The sequence below is a fragment of the Castor canadensis genome, chromosome 2 (genome assembly GCF_047511655.1).
Source record: "Castor canadensis chromosome 2, mCasCan1.hap1v2, whole genome shotgun sequence".
Lineage (NCBI taxonomy): Eukaryota > Metazoa > Chordata > Mammalia > Rodentia > Castoridae > Castor > Castor canadensis.
Genome location: NC_133387.1, coordinates 194398170 through 194423824, shown reverse-complemented (window position 1 = coordinate 194423824; position 25655 = coordinate 194398170). Strand labels below are relative to the sequence as shown.

General features: G+C 35.3%; 1 protein-coding gene across 7 annotated transcripts in view; it reads left to right on the top strand.

Annotated features, from left to right (window-relative positions):
• The first annotated feature begins 13496 nt into the window (after positions 1–13496).
• Positions 13497–25655, top strand: part of Gria4 (glutamate ionotropic receptor AMPA type subunit 4) — a 335307-nt gene continuing 323148 nt past the window's right edge. For 3 of the 7 annotated variants that reach the window (XM_074066812.1, XM_074066813.1, XM_074066814.1), the window contains exons 1-2: positions 14063–14545; positions 15767–15925. In XM_074066812.1, coding sequence (XP_073922913.1) covers positions 14458–14545; positions 15767–15925 — 247 coding nt within the window. In that variant the 5' untranslated portion in view covers positions 14063–14457. Of the gene's footprint in view, positions 13905–14062; positions 14546–15766; positions 15926–25655 lie in introns of those variants that run through there. The other 4 variants (XM_074066811.1, XM_074066810.1, XM_074066815.1 and 1 more) reach the window with 4 other exon arrangements.

The window sequence follows — 25655 nt, the reverse complement described above, 5'->3', positions numbered from 1 at the left end:
TAAATGGTAAAATAATCATAAATTTTATTCTGGTTGATCTAAATGCAATGATTATATGCACAGACTGTAAGAGTAAGTAAATGAAAAAACACACAACACTGTTGTCTACAATAATTTACTTTCATTGTGTAGAGTAGAAGTATGCAGGTGGAAAGAGGTATCACACGTTGACAATTAGCAAAAACAAAGCAGGGGTCAATATATTAGCATCAGAAAAAGCAGACTTCAGGACAAGTATCAAGAATAGAAAGTGGAATTACAAAATGGTGAAAGAGAATGAAATGCAGACATAAAAATGGCATGTGTGCATGTACTTAAGAACAAAGTATTAACGTGCATGAGATAGACATGAATTTACAAAAATTCAGACAGAAGTAGGCAAATCCACCATTATAGATCTAGCAGAAAGAAAAAGAATTACAGTGATGACATGATTAGTACTGTTGATCAGCTTGATCTAATTAATATTTATAAAATTCTCTATCCAAAAACGGTAGAATACACATTCTTTTTCATGCTTACATGGAACATTTGCCATGCTAGACCATGAATATAGCATACTCAAGCAAGTTGTTAATAATAGGTCAAATTGGGTGTGGAGTTCATAAGAATTGTCTGTGCTATATAATTTTTCTGTAAATCTAAAACTATTATAAAATTGCATTAAAATATACATCAAAATTATATATGTGTTTCAAGTTATCTTTAAATACATTATCCATGGAGAAATTATTTAACTCTGGATTTTAGATCTCTAAAAGTGCAAAAAGTTAATATTTCCAATCTGTTAAATATTTAAGAAGAAATGGAATTAAATAACAAGATACCAAAATTATTTTCTCCTAGTAACACAAATATTCTGTGACTAGCAAAGCAAATACTTTTGACGGTATCAAGTATTATGTAGTAATTTGTAATATACTTCAACATTAAATCTGTTAATTAATTATAAATGTAATCAGTAATCTGTGAAAATATTTTGTTACCTCTATCGTGTTTCTTAATTATCTTTTGATGCTCATTTTACCAGATGGTTTTAAAGATCAATATCAGTGTTCTTGAACAGTAACAGAAAGCTTCATGAGTATAAGTTGCTACTATAAAGGATTATGAGGAGTTAAGTGTTAACTATTAAAACACATTCAACAAGAAAAAATCACTACATAAAATGTCACCTAACATTTCAAATTATTGTTTGTGGCAAGTCATTCAGAAACCAGTCAACAGACTTATTTTATACAGTGGTGATATATTTATTCTGTGACAAAAGTCAATATTCTCCTGCCAACAAATGATAATGTCATTGCAACACTCCTTTAGAGCTAGGTTTAAGGGAGCATCTGGCTTAAAGTTTACCTGATTTAAAAATGAATGGCTGCCAGGTGCCTATGGCTCACTCCTGTAATTTTCCCTACTTCTGAGGCACAGATCAGGAGAACTAAGGTTTGAAGCCAGCCCCCAGCAAATAGTTTGAGACTCTACCTAAAAACAACAACAAAAAAGAAAAACCATCCCAAAAAAAAGGCTGGGGAAGTGGTGAAAGCAGTAAAAGTGCCTGCCTAACAAGCATGAGGCCCTGAGTTTAAACCCCAATGCTCCCCCCAAGAAAAATAATAACAGATAAAATGAAGAGTCTTCAGTAAAGTTCACACTCCTTCATGCAGAGAGTACATGTTACTATAACCTTTCTATGAAAATAATCTAATGAATATTTAGAAGCATGAAACAGCATGCCATATTTTGATATTTTGAAGTATTTAAATTGTTGAAAATTCTTAATCTTCACACTTTTAAAAACCCAATAAAAATTAATAATTATTTCATGGATTGGACACCTATTGCTACAATCAAAGTATATCTACAAACTTTGTACTTTTCAACTATGTTTGCCAACGGTTACCATTCTTTTGAAGGTTACAGTCTCTGTGCTGAAGGCTCTTGAACCCTCCCCTTCTCTCTTCCATTCCGTTCTTTCATTAATACCTAAGACATTTTGCTCTGTGCTATGGGGAAGGGCTTGCCAGCAGCTCAACAATGCACTGTACAAAGCTTATACTTGTGTCACCAAATATTGACCTCAGTCCTTGTGATGGCTGGTGGAAACTCAAGCTTCTAGTCTCTTTTTCTAGTCCCTATAGATTAAAGTAATTTGTCCATGACTTCCCTAAGGAAGAATTGAGTGAGTGCAGTCATTCTCTGCTGTATTTCTGGCAGTGAGAACAATGAGGAAAATGAATACTCATTGCTCATCTACACAGTGCTGAGATTAATCGCTAATTGTGGGAATGACTAGTACATGCTGACCACCTCTCCCACTTGTTGCACAAAACAAACTGTCCATAAAAAGGAATCTGTGAAATTTCCAGTGGAAATTGGAAGCTCATAGAGCTTATCATTCAGACTTCAGGTGCTATGACTGGGAGTGAAAGAAAAGGCATGGGATTTCTTATAGGTGACTCGTCAGGTTGTCACCTGCAAAATTATGTCATCACATGTACTGAATATATCTGTGGCTTTGCAGTTGACGTCCCTTACACTGGCTTTGCATAGGCTATGAGTGACTGCTCCAAAAATGTGTGTGAGTTCTGTACATCAAACATTATTATTTTTTAACACAAACCCTGAAAATTTTGATTATATCCATAATCCATATCCATTGTTGCAAGAACGTTTAAAGTTGTCAGTTTAAGAAGACAAATTATTTAATAACCTCGAATCTAGAAAACAGTTAAATAATTATTAAATGGTTGGCATTTTTATCACTATCCTCTGTGATCAAACTTTTTCACTGAAGAGAACTAACGAAAGCATGAAGATGTAATAGCTAAAACTTTATGGATTATATACATTTATTCATTCAAAGAATATAATTTAACTTAAAAAATTTTATAGCCACAGGAAACTCATTTCTCCTTAAAAACTGGAAAAAAACTTTTGAAGTTTGGTAGAAATTTTTCACTATTTTTCCTTACTAATTTAAAGCTAATTGTTAGTTTTATTTTTATTTATGTTAAACTGTTGGTTAGCCTTTTCACCACGTTGAATATAGATGAGTTTGGTTCTGCTTCAATTTTAACCTGTTTTCATGATCTGGAAAGCTGTCGGGCCCTTGCAGAGGACAGGATCAAACACAGATGCCTCAGCTCTAAAAGGAGCTTCACAAGACATTCACTGAACATAAACAGAAATGTCTTCAGTAAAGTAAGAAGGTAGTATAATTTTAGTACTATAGAAATGCAGAACACTGAACAACTCCATTTATCTGGAGAATAACAGGAAGAGTGTACATGAGATGAAAGACAGATACAAAAGAGAAGAAACATGCCATGGTTTGGGTGGAGGGAACAGAATGCCCAAAAACACAAAAGCAAGTCATGACACCCATTTTTACCAATTTTCATGTCCTCATCCTCTATTTTCTCCCGGCCCATTAAAACTGGTTTCTGGCACTCACTAATAAACTTAAACTGCTCTTTAGAACTGCATCAATAGCTTTCCATGACTAATGATCAATTTTCAGACTGCATTTTGCTTGATCTCTGTAGCATTTGACACAGTTATCCCTTTCTTTTCTGAATACACTTCTTTTCACTTGAAATTGCCAGGCCATTTTCCCACAACTGTTCTCTGAGTCTGACTTCTCTGCAACCTTCATGGGCTCCTTTTCTTTGCCCACCCTACTTCTCTATGTATGGCCCTTTTCTTTTCCTATCCAACACCCCATCCCTGAGTTTCCAATACCTTTTGAGGTATGAATGACCACAGTTAGGCTGACCTCTTTAGATGTGCAATGTCTGGTCCAGATTCCTTAGCTCATAGTTCAAGCCATACAGTCTATTGCCAACTGGACCTGTTCATTCTATATCCCTCAAAGGTGTTTTACAAATCATATAATCAGCTCTCCTCTTACCCTGAATGTTTTCATTTTATACAGCCTATAGGGCCTCATATAATCATCAACTCATTTGCCCAAGCCAGAAACCCAGAAGCTATTTTTGTTCTTCTTGATCTTTAAATTCTGCTGCTTCAGTGCAGCCTAACATGTTCATTCTAACCAATACTGTCTCTGAAACCCAACTATCTCTGTGTCACCTCTTTAAAAAATAACATATATATATATACATAAATATATACATATATAATGCACACATAAGCGTTTATGTTATCTATATTATGAAGATGTAAAACCTAGATTTGCATTTGGGGGTAAGAATCTTATCAGTTGACCATTTGTCTGTCTCTACTATATGGGTTTTCATAGAAAACAGTGGGATGTACACAATTCAAAATTGTTAATGAGGGTGTTTTCAGTCATCACTTTGCTTTCAGTATCTATTAGCAGCTCATTTTACAGAATGTATTCATATAGTCAATTTATAAAAACAATTATTTACTCTTAGAATATGTATAATTCTTTGTAATGAAAATGGGGAGTAACTATAAAAATTTTAATTTCAAAACCAAGGATTGGTATTTACATAAAGAAAATTGCTTTAAAGTATTGTCAAGCTTTAAAAAAAAAGACAGTATTCCAAGCATGCTGATCTGTTAGGCAAGTAGTTGTCAGCAAGGATGATATATATGAAGATTTTTATGTATGTATGCATTTTTGTAGGAGGTATTTAGATGCAATTAATTGCCTCATCAAAGTATAGATGGTATCTTATCCATTGAGAAAATAGATTAATTTTGGAAAAACAGCTTGTGTTGTAGGAAAAAAAATCATTCTGAAAATGAGTTCTTAAGAGTATATCCATCTTCTTTTGTTGTTGTTGTTGCTGAGAAACTATACGGGTCTCCTATGGAACATATCCACACACTTGCAAAACTCAAGCAGAGAATATACAAATAGACAGCCACAACATTTTAATGTATAACTAAAATGAAAGTTTCTTATAGCTGTACAAGTGTAATTTAATAAAAGTTTTCAAAGTGCTAAAGTTGAATTATTAGAGTATAAGTGAAAAATAAGCAGCATGACTGCATAAACACAACACAAGAAACTTGTTATGGTGCATATTTCAGCTTGATACTCATTAAAGCCAATGTTACAGCAAATTAAAATTATAACTAGATCTTCCAATACCTGTACCATGAAGTAACAAAGCAAAATTTCAAAACTAATAAGGTATATTTGATTAATTTCATAAAGTATCAATAGGTAAAAATATAATTATAATGTTATTAGACTTTATCAACAGATATGAAAACAAAATATTTTGAGCAAAATCAAATCATTTTACTGCTATCAAAATAAAGTATTTGAAATATTTTTATCTCCTACTCTTTCATTTATATACTTGCATGGTTTCATGTGCAAATATATTAATATATTAAAATGATTATGCATATGTAATTTGTAAATACCACTGAACACATTTTGGGCTGGATGCTTGCTTTTATTTTACTAATAGAAAGAGGTAAAGTAATTGTATACCACTGTCATTTCTATGTGGTGTTAAAGTCCTTCATAAGATAAACATATACCTAGGATGCCTTCTGTACTCTTTGCCTATACTCTATCTCACCCAAGTTCCAGCTTGCTCTGTGTATTTAAAATAAATAATCTAAACATGCACGTGAAGTCAACCATTAGAACACATATGACCTCTCTTTGTTGCATTTTTTTTCTCTTTTGGTGGCACTGAGGTTTGAACTCAGGACCTCATGCTTTCTAGGCAGGCACTCTTACCACTTGAGCCACTCTATCAGCTCTTTTTTGTGATGGGTTTTGGGTTTTTTTGAAATAGGGTCTTATGAAGTATTTGCCTGGGGTTGGCTTAGAACGGAGATCCTCCTGATCTCTGCTTGCTGAGCAGTTAGGATTACAGAAGTGACACACCAGTGCTTGACTTCAATGCATTTTCATAACCTGTCTGATACTCAAATTCCTCTACTCATTTTGTGTGCTCCTCTATCCACCTTACCAGGGATTTCACTTATTTCATATAGATTCTGCCTCCAACCAAGACAGATTGCATGCTTTTATGCTTGCTCTAGATGCATTTTGGTTTCTTTGGTTTTGTACATTTTGTTTCTTACAGTTACAAAACATGCTTCACCCACTTTTTCCATGAATCCATGAAGCTTTACATATGATATGAGAGTATTCTCCCTTTTCACATAGACAGTTTTTATTTTCTTTGGGTATATTTTACCTTCACTTATTTGCAGCTTTATGAAAAGATCTCTCAGGTGATATTTTTACACTGCATATTTCTACCCATGCAATTCCTATGAGGAATCTAGTTAACACCTTATTTTGTAGCTGATCCCCACTATTTCACATTAGCAGTAAAATACGGATAGGCATTATTAATCTATTCTTTAATCACAGTACATAAAAATATAACCAATTTGATGTAGTATTTGTGTACACCAGATTAAAGTTTACTAGTGTCTACAAAATCTTGTATCTATTAGTTATTGGACTCAGTCCCATCACCACTACCATTGTAACAGCAGCAATTCTAAGTTGTGTTGTGTTGCTTGTTATACGCGTATGCAAAAGAAAATAAAAATCACCTATGATTTCAGCTTCCCAAAATAACCACTAATAATGTATTCTTTGACATGTATCTGATTTTATATGTAAAATTCTACTCTAATTCAGGCAACCTTATACTTTCTTTCTCCTACCTTTTTCGTATTTGTCTGTAATAAATGTATTGAACTACTCTTCAGACTTGAATGACATGTGGAGATGTTGGTTCTTGAACACTTTCATTAATGGCTTATCTATCATCTACATTGGATTTGAATGGAAAATATGCAACACACAACACTGTCAGGAAAGCAGAGAGTTTTGTGGGAAGAAACATTTCAAAGTGAAGTCATTATGGCTCCATGTTATTTTTGTTAGAAATCCTATGCAAAATATATTCAGTCACAGCCAAGGATATTTTCAAGAAAAGGCAGTAGGACAGGGTGAGACTAAATACACACAATTCAATCTTCTTAAGTGCTCAAAAAGGAAAGGAGAAAAAGAATCAGAAGACAGGAGAAGGTATGCTCAGGGAAGGACTTAAACCTAAAAAACTGGGATGTATATGATTAATAATGGATGCCTGGAGATGGAGCAGTGACTTACTTTAAGTCAATTAGGATGGTCACATAACTAGTGTGTTTTCCTTTCTTTATATTTTCTCTTCCCAACAAAGCAAATATTTCCATTTGTTAAATGTAAATAAATATTAATCATCTAACATTGCTATAGCTACAATAGCATTTGTGCTATCTCAGTCTTTACTGAGTTTTATATATATATATATATATATATATATATATATATATATATATATATATATTCTTAATGCTGTTAAGCTTTAGCTTGACTTAAACCCAAGCAAAGATAACTAGTACAAACAAAATGCTCTGTTTTTATCATAAATGTATATTGGAAATATGTTAGAAATAAGACAGGGTACAAGTCAGGAGGAAAAAAACCAATTTTCAGTTCTGGAAATCAAACCTAGGGCCTCACATTATCCTTTATTTTTTCTTTTTGGTGGTACTGAGGGTTTGAAGTCAGGGCTTCATCCTTGCAAAGCAGGCTCTCTATTGCTTGAGCCACACCTCCAGTCCGGGCTACCACTGAGCTACATCCCTACTTCCTAGCCCCAGAGACATGCAGTTTTGAATCCTGCTGTACCTTTACTGGCTAGGTGACATTGGACTGGATATTTAACCATTCTGAGCTTTAATTTTTTTATTTATGAAACAAGGCTAGCTACCTAAATTAAAATGTTATTTTAAGAACTCAAATTTACATTATTATATCATAGCTGTTGCTTTGCAAACCAGTTATAATCATCATTGTTTTATTCCTCAAACTAAATTTTAGACGGGCCCGTGACTTATTGCAAGAAAAACCACTAACAAGTTTAGGGGAAATATACAGTTCAAGATCTTCATTGTGTGCCACTTGTCAACTTATGTTTGTCACGTGTCAATTTATGTTTGTCAATTGTCAACTTATGTTGCAATACTTTAATACTAGCTTATATGCCAGGTCTTTGGAATCTGGTTTTAATAAAACTCCTGAGTTTTACTGGCTGCTGATCCCCATGATTCCTATCCTTGGCTGTTGATTGTTCTTCTAACATATGCTAACCTCTTCCTTCTGTCTGGAATGCTTCTCTATTTCTTAACTAATGAAAATCTAGTAGTTTTTTATGATTGAGTTCAAATATTGACTTTCCCCATCTAGGAACTGGTACTGAGGTGAAAACGATAACTGGGGTCATGGTAGATTCATGAGTAAGAAATCACATTAGGTTTTTGCCACTGGAAACCACTCTGTATTCACCTGTATTTACATGTCTACACACCTTTATCTGTGTTTTAAGTTCCTTAATTGTTAGGCAAAAATTGCATGGTGGGTAAAACACTTTTCCATTTTCTCATGATACCATAATCCATAGGAAATGTTCTAGATATATTTGGTGAATGAATGAGTGGATGAGAGAAAGACTGCCAAGTTCTACGCAGTGACTTCTTCCAATTACAGTGACTCCAGAGAAGACTGAGGAACAAAAAACAAGAAAAGTAATCTTTTTGGTGTAATGAGGATTCCATGGTGCCGAAAGAGAGATAATTTATCAGCATTAAAGTCACGTACAACGTCAATCAGTTTCATGGCGAGACCATGTGAGGTAGATAGCTGACAAAAGATTAATCAATTAATCTGCTATAGGGCTAGATTAGTGTGCGATTTCAAGCAAGGTTGACAGATAGATAAAAGGTAAAACAGTGCACTTGGTGAGGCAGTTGGGTATTGTTCCTTTTGCTGGAAAATGTTAGTAACAAAATATATGAAAATCAAGAAATATTAGCTCAAAATATACATACATTGGAAAAAGCTAGCCTTGCCAAGGAATGATTGCAGTAATAAGTGCACAAATAAATTTATTAAATTGTTGCTGTAGTCTCAATAATGTACCGCCATCTTCTAGGAAATATCAAAAACAATATCATCTGTTTATACTAATGCCTGTGCAGTTCAATGTTTTCCAGGAAAACAGATAATAAACAATAATCGACATGGGTTTTCAGTAATTCCCAATGGCTGAAACAAAAAAATATGGTACCAAAAGTCAATTTTTAAGAAAACTTAAATTTATTTTAAATATTATACATAAATGTATTTTGCTTGACTGTAGGGACCAGATTTAATAACTGTGGAGAGTGAATTACAGATGAACAAGAAGGGAGACCAGAACGAATGTTGCAATATTGAATCTGAGTTAGAGTCATCACTATGAACTCACTTTTACCTTAAAACATATATACATATAACTATAGGTAGGTATGTATATGTGAGTTGGCATATATATTCATATCCACTCAGTAATCCTAAACAAATCCACTGCCCAAATCATGGTTTTTAACATATAATTCTTCAATAAAAAGAATCAGAATTTCTTAGATATATGGCTTATATTAAGGTCAAGACAGAGAATATACAAGATGTTTTAGTGTCTTATAGTCAATAAAAGTAACAAGAAAAGAAGAGTAGCATACCCATAGTTCCAATGTTCAAATCTGGACCAATGTGACCAAACATATGTACTTGAGATCACTCTATGGTCGTGAATAGAGCTGCTGCCCTTTTCCTGTATAACTAGACAGCCTTCCATTGTGGAGATATACCACAGCCCACTAGGTCAGCCTCCTGTCAAACAAAGGACATGTCGGTCCTTTTGTGATTTTTCTGTGAAAAATCGTGCTGTGAATATATATTTGTGAACATGTATGATTTCAGGGTTAAATAGCAAATTTTAACCTTAGTTCTGTTCACACAGTCATTTCTCACCTAGACCATATCTAAAACTTCCAAATTTCTCTCTGTGTCTTGATTTTATAGCTTTACCACACTTATGTTAAGATTGTTAGTCTAGAGTGCAAATTTAATCATTTCAACCTTTTGCTCATAACCTCTCAATGTTCCTCCATCTATGTAAGATGAAGACAATATTGCTGAGAGAGATGGATCAAATCCATCACTTGCTTTGCTTTCTGGTCTCACGTCTAGTACTTCAACTCATACAACCTGAATTAGCAATAAATATGATCCTTCATGTCCTGCATCTAATTTTTCTCTAACTGATGATCTTTAAAAATATATAAAAATTTAGTTCAAATTCTCTCTCTCAGTCTTCCTGATATCCCCCTAACTCACAGTTAGAAAGCATGTTTTACTCACGTAGCACTCTGTATGTACCTCTAAGCCTAGCTCACATTTTTACCAGCTCTTTATTAATAAGAATTGCTTACTCTGTATAAGAACTGTGCTGAAAGTTTGTATGTATTCTCTCTCTCTCTCTTCATTTTTTTCTTTTTGGTGGGACTGAGTTTGAACTCAGGGCCTCTTCCTTACAAAGCAGCACTGCAGCACTTGCGGCACACCCCCGGTCCATTGTGCTCTGGTTATTTTGGAGATGGTGTCTGTGTTGGGCTGTGTTGGGCCCAAACTACAATGCTGTAAATCTCAGCCTCCCAAATATCCATGATTATAGGTGTGAGCCACTGTTGCCAAGCTTGTATACTCTGTTAGAACAGAAAAGTTAGGTAACATATCCATGGTATCATGGCCAGGAAACTTGGGTCTCTCATCTGAAGCCAGATATTCATTATTAGTCTATTTTTTTTGTCTTTTTTGGTGCTGGGATCGAACCCAGGACCTCGCGCATGCTAGGCAAGCACTGTGCCACCAAGCTACATCCCAGCCCCTCATTATTAGTCTAAAAGCCTGAGGTCTTTTAAGAAGATCACACTACCTTTCTGAGTGCTGTGGATTCTTCCACTGTTCAGCTCCTAGACCCCTTGCTGTACATAAACTGATGGACTCAGTAGGTTTTAACAAAGAGAACACAGAACACATCAGGCTACCTGACTTGCATCCTAGCTTTTGGCTTTATCTTTTAGTAAGAACTTTAAGCAAGAATTTTAGCTTTTAAATGGGTTTTATAATGAATTCAACGATATCCAAAATAAATCAAGTGGAATATGTAAGAACTTAGCCCAACACCTGTCTCATTAGTGAGTACTCATAGGCATTAAAAATCTAGTAATAGCAGAGGTATTGTTTGATTCCCCTTTATTTCTCAAGTACATGGACAGAAAACACGTATGGTAGGCACTCAATTATGACATCACTGTTTTAGATACACATATATATGTGTATGCATGTACAAAAAGAGTTTAGATTCATAAAATAAAATAGAAGTGACAATTACATGGAAAAATAGATGCTAAAAGAAAACAGATTACTAAGCTGGAAAACTGTAGTTATGTCATCTGTATATTAGTCTAGGTGAGACAGCTGAATAAAAAATAAAACTTTTCCTGTAGCCATATCAGAAGTGTTGTTACAACACATGAAACTCCAATCTTTCAATTTTGTGAAGAATAAAATTTAATAATTGCATCTGTGTATCAGGAAGAGCTTCACTAGTTACCTAAGTAGGTGATGAGCATAACTGTTTAGTGCATTTTGCAATTTTAATTTAATTTAATTTCAACTGAAATTTTATGTGGCCTATTTTATTATCTCCTTAAAATAGAAACAGAATGCTATTATTTGCAGCCTTGCTCTTCACACAGGCAGAAAAGATAAAAAGGAAAACATTTCAAATCCCACTTGATGTGGAAGAGTAAAATCTCATAAACTAAAATGACAAATGTATGATTTGTGTAATCCAATTACTCACAAATAGATTGTTTTTGTCATGATAATCTGTGGTGAAATTTAATGGGAAAGAGGATAAATAGCAAATAATAATAATAATGATGTGGTTTAAAAAGGAAAATCCAGGGGAGGGAGATAAAGGAGAGTGGTGGAGGGGGTGAATTCAAGTATGATGTATTTGATACATTGTTAAAATTTTTGTATGCCAAAATGTACCCCTACCCAGCACAACAACAAAAATAATAAATAAGGGCAAAATTCAGAATATAGGAAGAAAGCATCCTGATGTCTTAACAAGGTATTTTAAACACTGTCTGCAAACTACAGATACAGGTAATTGGGAACACCTGATATAAGGAAACAGTGAATAGTGTTGCAAAGAATACAGAGCACAAACCTCTAGTCCACATGCTGATCTCAAGTCTTTTGAGTAAATAAACATCCAGAAGGAAATACTTGATCATATGGCAATTCAACTTTTAGCTTTTTGAGGAATCTCCATATAGTTTCCATATCTGCTGTATTAATTCATATTTCCACTGACAGTGTACAAAGGCTCCCTTTTCTCTATATCCTTGTGGTTTCAAAATCACCAAGAGCATAGTTCCAAATGTTCTCAATACAAAAAAAGAAAATTATGAGAAGTGATAAATATGTTAATTAGATAGATTCAGTTATTTTGCATTATATTCATAAATATTAACATCCCTTTGTACCCCATAAATATATGTGCCTAAATTTTGTCAATTTATAATTAAAAATAAAAATTCAAAGGAAAATGCTTGAAGTAGTGAAGGTAATACATATTTTTAAAAAAATCTTTATCAGGTAGGATTCTTGCAAGATTTTGATAGTTCTCTCCTTTTCCCCAAACATTACAGTTGACAAACTTAGGTACTTGCTATATTTCAAAAATTTTAATAAGAGACACTACCCTGTTTTCTGTAACCTTTAAGGGGAATCAATACTTTTAATGATTCTTAGTTTACTGGCATTAGGGAATTGTGTTTAGTGATTGGGAAAAGTCAAAACATACAAAGGAAATGAGAGACCTGCTGTTCATTACTACCACAGCTACCACTGTCACTCCTCTGGATGTGGCCTCCAGACAACCAAGTTCAAAGGTGACTCTGGAAAGAAAGTGATACCATAGACCTAGAACTTTCTAGGATAATTTTCTCATTTGCTTTTATACAGTCAAAGCAATACTGGCACTATCAACAAATAGCCTATGTCTTCCTAGGGGTCACTGCGGGTAGAACTCGCATTCCAAATCCCCAAACAAAAAAGTGATGGTATGGAAACCAGTCCATTTTCTATCAGACACTTGTACACACTGCTCTTGTCCTCCTCCTTCATTAGTCTTTGAACCATGTCCCCCCTGCTCCTGAAGTGAGACATGCATAGAAGAAAGGGTCTCCCTCAATAAGCCACTGGAAAGAAAGAGGGGAGGCTTTCATCACTTTTGCTTCTTCACACTTCACTTAGTTCTTCCTACTTTGCCTCATGTCTGTCATAGTAGAGGTCCCTTTCAATTTTCTGTCTTTCCCCCATCCAGTTCTTTCCCCTTAACTTTGTGCACTATTTAAATTAACCTTTTCCTTCCTTCTCCCTTTCCTAAGATCTTTAAACTTCCCAGGCTGTCTTCCCCAGCCTTACCTCCTCCAATTCTTTCCTCTTTGTCCCCAGATTTTTAGACCCACCTAGGGCAGCCCTTTGCCCATCTTTTCTCCTTTCCCTCGCTGAGCACCTTCACCTCATCCATCCATTCCCATCACAGGCTTTCCAGATTCCCGGGCTGTTTGCTGGTGAGAAATCTTTGCTGCAGCCAGGACCCGGAGTCCCCCGCGCGCAGCCCAGTGGCAGAAAAGGGCTAGGCTGAGAGCGAAGGCAAGGACGCCAGAGGAGGGAGGCAGCCGGTCCTGCCCGCCAGCCTGCAGGATGCGGCAGGGGACCGGGGCCATGGGGGGGTTTTAACCTCCCGAGCCCCTGATCCATGCTTGCAGATCTGGCCAGTGGGCCAATTTCCTGCCAAGTGAAGCCAAGAAGCAGGGGCGCCTGGAAAGCAAAAGAGAGGGGCGCTTTGAGGGGGTGCCCATCTCTAGAGTCCGACCCTCTGCGCACCGGGAAAGAGGAGAGTAGGAAGTGTGGCGGGGAAGGAAAACCCTGTCTCCAGACTGGATTCGGAGCGCGTCGCAGAGTCCAAGGCGCTCGGGTGAGCACCCACTGGGAGAAGCCAGGCTGGCGGTGGGCGAGGGGCGCGTGGAGCAGTGCGCGCCCGGGTTGGGGACGCCGGGAGGGCGGCGATGCCTGGAGCTGGTGCAGGCTTTGGTGCGGAGGGGGGAGATGCGGGCAGGCGCGAGTCGGCGAGCGCGTGCGGCGGCCGTGGCGCCAGTGTTTGTGTGTATGTGAGAAGGCGAGGGGCGAGCGCGAGTGCAAGTGAGGCAAAGACAGAGCGCATGTCTCATCCCTGCGCCGCCAGCAGCCACTAGACGCTCCACCACCATCTTTTGCATGTGAAACATTTGCAGCCGGACAGAAAACCTCTCCCAGAGCTATGGAGACTGCGGGAAAAATCTGGCAGCTCGGGATGGATTGCTAAAGGGAAATAGTCCTCATCACAAACCAGCCAAACCTATCTCTCCCTTTTTTTCTTTTTTCGGTTGTTTTCAATTTTAGCGCCATCGTCTTCAATGCCTCTCTGAACAACCTTTAGCAAGAGTGTTAGAGAAAGAGAGAGCGCGCGCCAGGGAGAGGAGAATAAGAAGATGAGGATTATTTGCAGACAGATTGTCTTGTTATTTTCTGGATTTTGGGGACTCGCCATGGGAGCCTTTCCGAGCAGCGTGCAAATAGGTAAGCTATGCTCCTCCGGTGGGGTGTGAATGTGGCTGAGCAGTTATCCAAAAAAGTGAGTTAAATGAGTTGCTGATAAGCAATTCGGGGGAAACCTTCGGAGGCTCCCTTCCCTCCTCTTCTTCTCTCTCCCTTTTACAAAGATAGCCTCTTTGGTGCAGGTTCCACCAGAATATCCACAGGATTGTCTACCTATCCTTCTCAGCCCTTACTCTGATTCCACCTTTAGCTCCAGTCTGTTCAGTAAGATTGGAATAAGTTGGGGAAAACAAAACCTCGGAAGGGTTCTATTGTATTTTAAATACTATTCTCCCCCCCGCCCCAAACACACACACACACACACACACACACACACACACACACCTCACTTTCTCTACAGCATGGCGAGATACCGAGTTTGTGTGATTTTTTTTTTTTAAATCCACTTCTTCCCATACTGGACGCCACAGCCTTCTCGCTATTTAAGAGATTGGCTAAAAAAGCGTGTCCACCTGGACCTCTTGAATTTTCTTGTTATGGATTAGCAGATTCCAAAGTTAGAAAGACCAAAGACCTTTTCTCGTTTTATTTTGTTTTCTACTGAAAGCTTTTGCCCTTATTGTTCGCTTTCCACTCTGTTTCCACGGACCTCTTCCATCCTTGGCTTTTCTTGCTATTCTGCTCTCCTGTCTTTTCATGGGACGCAGATATTGAATTTCTTCCAGCTAAACCCAGCCTCAACACTGCATCATTTCTCGTGGACTGTGCACAAAACGGAGCTAATTAGGCTGAGTCCATGAGCAGCAGAAAAACTAAGTTCATTTCTCCTTTCTGATTTGTTTTTTCCTGGGTCACCACATTCCTTCATCTCTGTATTTTAATGTAAAATGTCTTTTCCATGTGTCTGCAAGCTCCCTGATAGAAAGCAATGCCCAGAGCTGGCAACGAGCAGCTTGCTGGGAATCCTGGAGAGGACAAGTGAGAGAAAGCCAAACACACTACATGGTCTCAGAGGTCATTGTGATCATGACAAACTGAAACAAGAAAAAGCTGAGCTGTCCTCAAGACTAAAATACTAAGCATACACCTTAGGGACAAAGGCCAGGCTCCCAAGACGTGGTGGTAAAGATAGCTCCTTAATTGTATGTGCTTGAGAATGGCAGTAGATTTGACAGTGTTTGAGGTGGCTTTCACATTTGCAAGAGGAAGCATTGAATGTGCTTTTCTGCTCTTTTTCAATAGGTGGTCTCTTCATCAGAAACACAGATCAGGAATACACTGCTTTTCGATTAGCAATTTTTCTTCATAACACCAGCCCCAATGCGTCGGAAGCTCCTTTCAATTTGGTACCTCATGTGGACAACATTGAGACAGCCAACAGTTTTGCTGTAACAAATGCCTGTAAGTAAAAGATAACTTATGGATAAATACAAAGAGAATTAAAGTGAGGCAATGGATTCTCCTTCCCCTTTATTATTACTATATCTTTTTTTTTAACAAAGAAATTCACGATTCCCACAGCTTCTTAGTTTCAGAGAAAATCAGAGTTGAAAAGATTTAGTCAGGAATATTTATCTAGTCAGTGTTTCCTTCCTTCCTTCCTTCCTTCCTCACTCCCTCCCTCCCTTCCTTCCTCATTTCTTTTCTGGACGATGCAACTCTAAATTTTCCTTTAACATTTCAGTGTTACTCCTTTCATTTGAGTGCCTCTTTGGTGAAAATTGTACTAAATCTATTTGTTTTTTCTTCTGTTCCTTTGGCTTTTCTCATGTGCTTTGCACTTGAGTAAGCTCAGGTCTTGCTTTTAAAGAAGACACACACTGATCTTTTAGGCTGGTAGATGTGAGGGAAGGTTTCCTAAGAGTAGGAAAAGAGGAGAATGGTGGTGTGGAGGAGGTATACTGGAGTCGGTTGGTTGACGAGGCAGATGATCTGGTGATGTCACTTGACACTGTCCTGCTCTTATATTCTGGGTTGTAAATGTCTCCTACTATCACCTAATGCATGTATCCTGTGGATATAACTCCATGAATCCTTACCTGGGTGTCAAATGCATTTAGTTTCTGATCCACCTGAGTTCACAAACCAACCCAGCTGGATCTATTATCCTGCACCATGAAACTAAATGGGTGGCCTCACCTAATGCTACAAGGAAACAGTTGTACACTGTTCCCCACCAAGATTCTGTGTAACTTAATGCAGAAACAATATAATCAACTGTGGGTTAATTGAAAGCACTCTTAATACGCAATCAGTCAATAGCATTGTGCTGCCTTTTCATTCTTGCAGGAAGTGCATATTTCAAATGCTTCCTCCATTTTTATGTGCTAATTTATCACTGCTTGAAATTTCTATATTAAGGTAATGGTTTTGGATTGTCTAAGACATAGAGAAATGGTTTCTATATAAATTTATTAATGGTTTCACAGCAGCAATGAAATGTTTAATCTGAATTGTAGAATATTTTTATTGTAGAAATAGGGACATCTTTTAATTTAAAAAGTCCTCTCAGTACAAAAAAGTGTAGTGAACAAGGAAAAAAGTGAAGCTGAAAACAAAGAGTTTTCAAATAATTGGAAGATATCTGTTTCACAAATGTAAATATTTCATTAATATGTTTTTGTTATTAATACATTTAACAGATAATATGATCATTTTCCTTGATTTGGGGGTTCTGCTTATTACTTCTTTTTAGAATTTAGTTTCATAAAGAGGTTGAGGCATTGGAAATTTTGTAAAAGGGCACAGTGTACTATTTTTCATGAATGTTATAGCTCCTATGAGTATTACTTAGTTTAAAAACTGACTTGTTTTATTTAGTGATAGGGTTAAAATTATATTAAAGCAGAAGAGAGTATTTTTTAAGCCAAAATGTATATGATGTATATACATAAATGAGGCTATGGATATTCATCTTTATAAGTATTGTAAGTTATTAGCCTTATATGCCAAGTGTTAACAAAGGATGTCAACACTTCAAATAGCTGCATGGACACATCGGCCTTAACACATGAATGTTATTTGCCTATTTAAATACTTTTCTGGTGTCTCTGCTAAGATTCTGCAATACAAATTTTACTAGCTTTAAAAATAATTCATTATCCAAATATATGAGAAGGTGCTTTGTCAACAGTAAATTATTTTCAGGATATTACTGTTAAATGTTGAATGATTTTTTAAAAGTAGTCTTATTTTCATTAGTTAAGATCTTAAATGTACTAAAGTTTGTGCAGTAACTTCCAGCGATATAAACTGTAAAGTGCTAATCCTTTTTCCTCCATATCATCTGTTAATCTTATTTGGGATCATTTTAAGTAGTATTGTTTTATTTGAATAACAAAAATGTACATGAAATAAAGTGTTAGTGGCAAAGGTCCTGTAAATATGAGAAATTGATGAGAAGCTGCAGAAAGAATATAAAAAATAGAAAAAGCATAAACTATAAAAAATGCTGTTATTTAACATGATAGGACTGAGAAACTCAGTTTTGAATCCTAGTATTTCGCGATATTGGTGATGTAATCTTTTTTAAACCATCACATATAATTGATTTTGTGTAGGTGTTTTCAAATATTTGGTAAAAAAGCCAAGTTTTAAAGAAGGAAAACCGTTTTCTATCAAAGAAAAGGGCAATTATTTTGACAAATGAGTATGTTAAATGTCCTTAAGGCAAATCTAAGCCAAATTTGGAAAAAAAAGTCAACAGTCATAGAGTCTGGGTCAGGTGATTAGTGACTGTGGCATAGACTGACCAAAAGCATATGCACATATGATTTTTTTCAGTCTAATTAATGCAGTCAGCATAAGGCAACCTCACATATGAAGCTGAAAGCCTTTGGTTACAAAAGGGTAAAAACTGGTCTTGACATTTAGTTTTCTGGAGAATTAATCTGGAATCTTTTCCTTGCTGTGGTGCAGATTGGATTTTCAAATTTGTCATGTTGTATTAAACATAAAGATTTAATATGTGATATACTGCATTCCTTTTCATTGTGATTTTCCTATGGTGGCTCTTTGCAAAATTTCAGAGTCTGGTGTCTGTGATTCTGGCCATTAAGGAGAGTATGTTTAATTATTCTATGGAGGATATACTCCCACAAAAGATAGATTAAAGAATATGGTATATTGGTCACCTAGCAGACAGAAATAATTTAATGCTGGCCCTTCTTCTAAAAATCAAATTAGTGCTCTAAGAATATTGTGGGCAACAAAACTCTTCTCTGTATGGAGTTTATATACTCACCAGTCTGATTAGCTTAACCTAGCATTTTTTATATAAATCTCTAGTTCCTGGATATTGTAAAAATAAAGTCATTGTGGGCAATATTCTTTAATTAAAATTCCATGTAATTACATTTCAGATAGTTATCTCTGCAAACAAACATGATAATTAAATTGGATAGAATTCTTTATGAAATATTTGCGACAACCTAAAATAGGCTTGTTTATAAAATATTTTCCCAATAATGAATAGATATATTTTGATTTAGAGGATAATGTATGTTAAATTTGACCAAAAGTAGTGACCAACATACTAAATTACTCTATCACCAAATTTTCAAAAGTATAAAAGTACTTGAGATATTTCTATTACTAGTTCAAATCAGCTACATTAGAACCCTTGCAAAAGAATCAGAGTTGTCATAGGCAACATAAACCACAAATATTCAGTTTTTGGAATGAGTTTTTCAGATTTCAGATGGGCAATTTGGATGTATGTAATGAAACAGATTAAGTGTTTATATTATCACTTCAGTGAAATATAATAGAATTTTATGGAATATTTCAAACTCATTGAATTTTGATACAGAGGACCACTTGGTTGGCATTTTTTCTTTTCTTATTTTTTAATGATATGCTTATCTTCCTTTCCTCTCTTTTCAAAATCTTCCTATTTATTTTTTGTTTAACAGATAATTGATTGAGAAGTTGCAACAATCACAAATAGAGTAGGTATTACACTCATGTAATTATGAAAAAGCTTTTTTGTCTTAAGATAGCTATTATTCTGTTTGTGGCCGATTGAGTTTTCAATCTTAAATGCCTAAGAAGAATGGCACTTGCGAAAGTAGCTTTGTTAGAATTGTTTAATTAATTTAAAGACATGGAAAAAGTGACATCATATCCAATAGGTTCTGTAGGAACTTCCACTCAGAGTAGGTTTATGATATAAACTCACTGTTTGGGTTTAATTGAACACTATTTACAAATTGTCCTACATTTTCTCTTCCAAGAGCATATCGCCTGCAAAAAACATTCTAAGACTTTTTGCTGGGAGACTATAATAATCTTAAACATTCTGAGGTTAAAATTCTGATTCTATAAATTTGGTAGGAAAAATACATTACATTAGATAAAATATTGTACCATATCACTTGTTTCTAGGAAAATGGATGACATGTCTCTACTGTAGCTCTAGTAGTTTTCCTTATTTTGAATCGATAGCAAAATTCTATGCTGATTTGAAGCAATTTTTAGTTTTATAATTTTTATCTCTTCCTCATAATTTTCTATCCTGAGGTTAATGACAAAGATATAAATAATATTTACATAGCTTATCCCCTTATTAAATTACAGGAGGATGCATAGTTTGCATTGATATAGTTCAGTGTCAAAACAGGATTAAGCATTCTTAAAACTGTCAGAAAAACTACTTAATTTTTTAAAATCTGGATTCTTCCAAGTGTTTATTTCTCTGAGGAAAAAATTTTACTTATTGTCCTTAGAAAATCTATCCATCCATCCATCACCTATCGCTTTATCATCTATCATCTCTGTGTCTTATTTACATAGTAATATTATTTTTATGGGTTTTAAAATGAATAATGATTATAATACTCCTTATACTTTATGAAATACATATTTTAGACTGCCTTATGTACAGGATTTTACTTGATCTGAAGCTAAACTTCAGTCTGAGAAGACAGGCATTATTTTGTCCTTTTTTGTTGTTTTGTATCTTTAGACTCAAAGTAGTTACTTTACTTGGCAAAAACTGTATGGTACTGGACCGTAAAAGCAGAGCTTGAATCAGATCACTACTATCCTAGTGCTTTTACCAGGTGTGAAAAATATTACATCTCTATTGAGATTGCTTGAATTAAGAAAAAAAAAACAAATTGTCATTTATCTTTTCTCTAATTGCAACATTTTGAAGAAAATAAGGCAAGATAGTTCTGGGCAATGTATTCATAGCAAAGGCTGGAGTCATATTATGTAATGAACCATCCATTCATTCATCAGATTGGATAATCAATATAGCCATTTATTCATTAAACACATTTATCAAAAGCAACTCTCCTGAAGACACTCATCAAGGTACTGAGAATACAAAGCATGTAAGAGTAGTTGCTGCCCTCAATGAGCTCATAGTCCAGTGGCAAGAGACAAATCAGTTATAGTATAGATTACAATTCAGTAAGATATGGTGCTATGAGAGAAAAACAGAGAGCTGTGACAATGAGGAACACCAGAAGGATAAGTACACTGAGTCTGGTGAGGCACTGAACAATGTTGCATGGTCAACGTCATTTGAAGATGAGGAGTCATTTGAAGATGGAGACAGGAGTTCACGCTGACCTACATGAGAAGGCAGCAAGGTGTAGGGAGACAGGTGCATTTGTTTGAGCTACCGAACATGGTCTGGTCTGACCGATGTATTGACTGTGAGGAGGAAAGGTGTGCTAAGGAATGAGGCTGTGTAAATCTATGGAGGATCTTTGGCAGTTGCAAGAAGACTCTTTGCAATAAAGAGGCCTTGTAAATTATTTGAACCCAATAATGACATGATCAGATTTACATTTTACAAAGAACCTGTTGAATACAGGAGATAATAAGTTGGAAAGGAACAAAACAGAAAGAAGGGCCCCATTAGTGGACTTTAAAGTAATGAAATTTATCATGACAGGAACTTGGATAAATAGAGAAGCACTAAGAATAGAGAAAAGCTCTTAGATACAAAAATACAGAAGTTTTGACAGGATATATGGATTGATTGGATATCTGTGTGGGAGGGTGGTGAAGGCATATGTTGAGAATAGAGGACCTTTTCTCTGATCTCTGAACTGAGCAAATAAGTTTAGTTATTGGTACTAACTAATCAAAGGAAAGGATACTCAGGAGAGGGAGATTTGAGCGAGGAAGGTGAATTTCATGTAGTTCTACTGGTTTTGAAGAGCTGAAAGGACACCCCAAGGAAGAATAGCAATGAACAGTTGGACACGAGTATACAGAGTTCTTAAGTTCAGTCTGAGCCGTGGACATGAATGAGATCACCCAGATTGAGCATCAGTTATAAAAGATTGCTAAACACCAAATCCCAAGAAATACCAATACATAACGGTCAGGAAAAGGAAAATTTAAACAAAGGAGACTGAAGGAAAATGGGTCAGAGAGTTCAGAGGGAAATGAGGCAAGAGTAATTTCATAGGAGTCAAGAGGTGGGCGAATTTCAAGTAAATAGTGATCAGCCTTCGCAGAAGTTGTAGACTTTAAATAAAGAATTTGGGAGGTAATACACATATACATGGAAACAACACAAAGAATCTCCCTGTATAACTATCCTTATTTCAAACTAGCAAAAACACCATGTTTTTCTTATTATTTTTAATGTTTTTTTTTTTCAACAAAATTGGAGAACAAGAGGGTGGAACAGGTTCTGCCCGGAGGTGGGGGGTGCAAGGGGAGGTGGCCCAAATAATGTATACACATGTAAATACATGTAAAAATAATAAAATAAAATTTAAAAAAAGAAATGTAAGAAAATTATATTATCTTGATCATAGGTTTTTCTACCTCTTCTCTTTAGTGTTCTATTGTACTTTGGCCAGGAAAAGACATCTTTATTTACTCCACATAGATTCTACTAATATATAATCTTGTATATAAATATATATATATGTATAATTTTTTTTTTTGGCAGTACTAGGGTTTGAACTCAGTATTTCATGTTTGCTAGGCAGGCACTCCACCACTAGAGGCACTCGGCCAGCTAGCCTAGAATATTTTTATCTTTTATTTACAGGGGGAAGGGAGAGTCTTCTCTAGTGTTATAAGCCAGATGGGTTTGAATTTGTATTCAGAGTGTGGGTAAGTTACTGCATACTTCTGAACCTCAATTTTTTAAAATCTCTTAACACAGGGGAATTACATTTACCACTTATGACGTTTATGCATAATAGAAAAATGTGTGGAAATATTACACAATTAGTTAGAATTCAGTTAATTTTAGCTGTACACATTTTCTGTGTCATATGGAGCACTTTTTTCTGTGTGAATCTAATATTTCAAGTTACCTATATTTTGTATTTATACTTTGGAAAGGCGAGTTACATTTTGTATGTTGTATTGATATTCCATAGAAACTCGTTGATCTCTCAATTAACTGTTCATTTTAATCTAGGTAGGTGAGTCTAAAGCTGTACTTGCCAAAAGTATTTGAAGTTGTAAGAGAGGGTAACTTTATATGGTATTATGGAGCACTCATAGACAAGATTGCTTTGCTTTGCTAGGGAATTAAAAAAGGAAAAAAATTCTCCCAACTTTATGCACAGTTGTGTGTTCTTGTGCATAGTGTATACACGTGTGCATTTGCAGAGAAATAATTTTAAGCTTTTAAACAGCTTTTCAATTAGTTTCCAGTCACACAAGAGACCCAGTTCAGTGGCCCCAAGGGAGCCACACATAAGTTAGAAAACCAAATACCTTCATCACTTGAGAAGTAGAATAAGATGCTATCCTTCAAACCAACTAGGAAATTTTCTATAAAATTCCTCTAGCATATTCCCTGATATAGAGCATAATCAGTGTGTCCTTACTGGAAAAATCCTTGGCTCAAGTCTCTGCATCTTGTTCTATAATTTTACGATTTTTATTCATTTTCTTACCATCATGAGTGCTACATTCTGCATCATCTCCTTCTATTTTTAAAGCTATTTACCTTTTTCCTTACAATCACTGCTCTGGGAACACAGTGTTCTTGAAGGTCACCTGTGACTTACAAATTAGTAAATCCAAATGCTGTTTCTTAGACTTCAATGTCTTCAAATAGTTTGTAGGATTTGACATTGCTGACAACTCCCTGTTCTTTGAAACTCATTCCTTTTCTGATAATAATAATAATATTAACTATTATAATAGCAGCCTAACTATGCTCTACAGTTTTCTGTTACCTCCATTTTTTAAATAATTCTTATTGGTAGGCATTATTTTTGTCATTTTATAGGTAGAGAAACTAAAGATTTGCATAGCTAAGAAAATTTACCTAATGCCACAACATATCCAGAGCATTCAACTGTAAAGTCATTCTCTCAACCAATACACTACTTTCCACCCATTTATGCTACAGTATCTTGTTTGGTTACAGTACTACAAAATATCCAACACTTGGTGTGACTGTATCTAGGTAGTCCTTCATACAATATTAAGATGTTTAGGTCAAAGTTACCACATTAACAACTTCCAATGTTCCTCCACACATATGTATGACATTTTACTTTGGAAATTCATTCTTTTTTGAGGTCTGTAATGTGCACAAAAGTTTCAGAAATCAAAATGATGATGGTCGCATTATTTTATTTTGCCAAATTCATGTCATAAATATCACCACAGGTAAAAAATTGACTGAATGACTCTTAACTTCTATGCAAACAGTGTTGGATGTTCCATTAGTCAGCCAGCCCTCTATTTTCTTTTATAACAACTCTATTTGATTTCAGAATAACTACAAATATTGAAGACTGTTTTCCCAAGTAAACTACATTAGATGTGTGTGGCTGTCAGCTGAATTCTTTCAGAGTGTCTTTGACATGTTTTTTGATTCCAAATAAGATGACTGTTGAGGAGTACAGTCTAAGTCAAAATTGTTCCAGTCTCTGTAGTATCATCAGTAGCCTCCATTTTAATTACACTGTCATATTATCATAAAATGTTCAATGATACACTATAAATAAAAGGTAAAAATATTTGAGGCTTATGTTCCTTTCTGTAATTCACTATAGTTCTCCAAATATAGCAGCAGATACAGCATACCCTGTGGTTAGTGTTTACTTACTTTTATTACCTATGTCCTTGCTCCAAATGCATTTTTATCAATAAATTTCAATATATCATGCTCTATATCCTGTTCATTATTCATATTTTAATTTTAAGGCAAGTACATACTTATGAAAACTTCAAGTAATTCAAAATAAACTTAAATATTAATAAAAGTGAAAATTACAGACATAATCAGAATAAACAATTTGCTTATGTATTTTAAGACTTATTTTTTCTGTATCGATTTGTTGAGATGAAGAATAGTGAAAAGTTAACCTTCTGTTAGATATCTAGAAATAAAAATATTTGTTGCAAATATAACTGTATACCTTAGTGGTTTATTTCTCTTAATCATAAAACAATTTTTGTCAATATATAAAAACTATTTCACATTCTTTTACTGCTAGAGAACATGTCGTCGTGAGAAATTTATATGATTAATGTACTCAGTCTCCATCTGGATCAATAGTCATTCATTCATTCATTCATTCATTTTCTTATTTTTATTTTTATTATTTATTTATTTATTTATTTAGTGTTTGCATGTGCTGGGGACTAAACCCAGGGACTAGGCAAGCACTCTACCACTGAGGTGCATCCCTGGCCCTGTTTTTCTTGAGAAAGCATCTCACTGTGTAGCCCAGGGTGCCCTTGATCTTAAACTTACGATCCTCCTGTCTCAGCTTCCAAGTGTTACAATCATAGGTATGTACCACCAATCCATCTCACATTTTTAATATTCTAAACAACAGCAAAACCCTTTGTGTACCTGTGTGAATATTCCTGTAGAATCAGTTCCTAGAAGTGAAATTTCTATGCTATATGATGTTGGGTTAGTTGATATTTTCCTATTTTCTCTAGAAACAAAATGCTGTCTAAATTTACAAACGCTAGTGTGTGAGAATAATCGCTTCTCCATGACCTGCCAGCACTAGCCATTATCAGTCTCTTGCATCTTCACTTGTCCTGATGGTTGAAAATGACATCTAATTGCTGATTTAATTTGCATATTTTTGATTAAGAGAGAAGCTGAGAGAAAATTTTCCTCTGTTTATTAGACCTTCATAATTCTTTCCCTGTGAACTGTCTCTTCTTC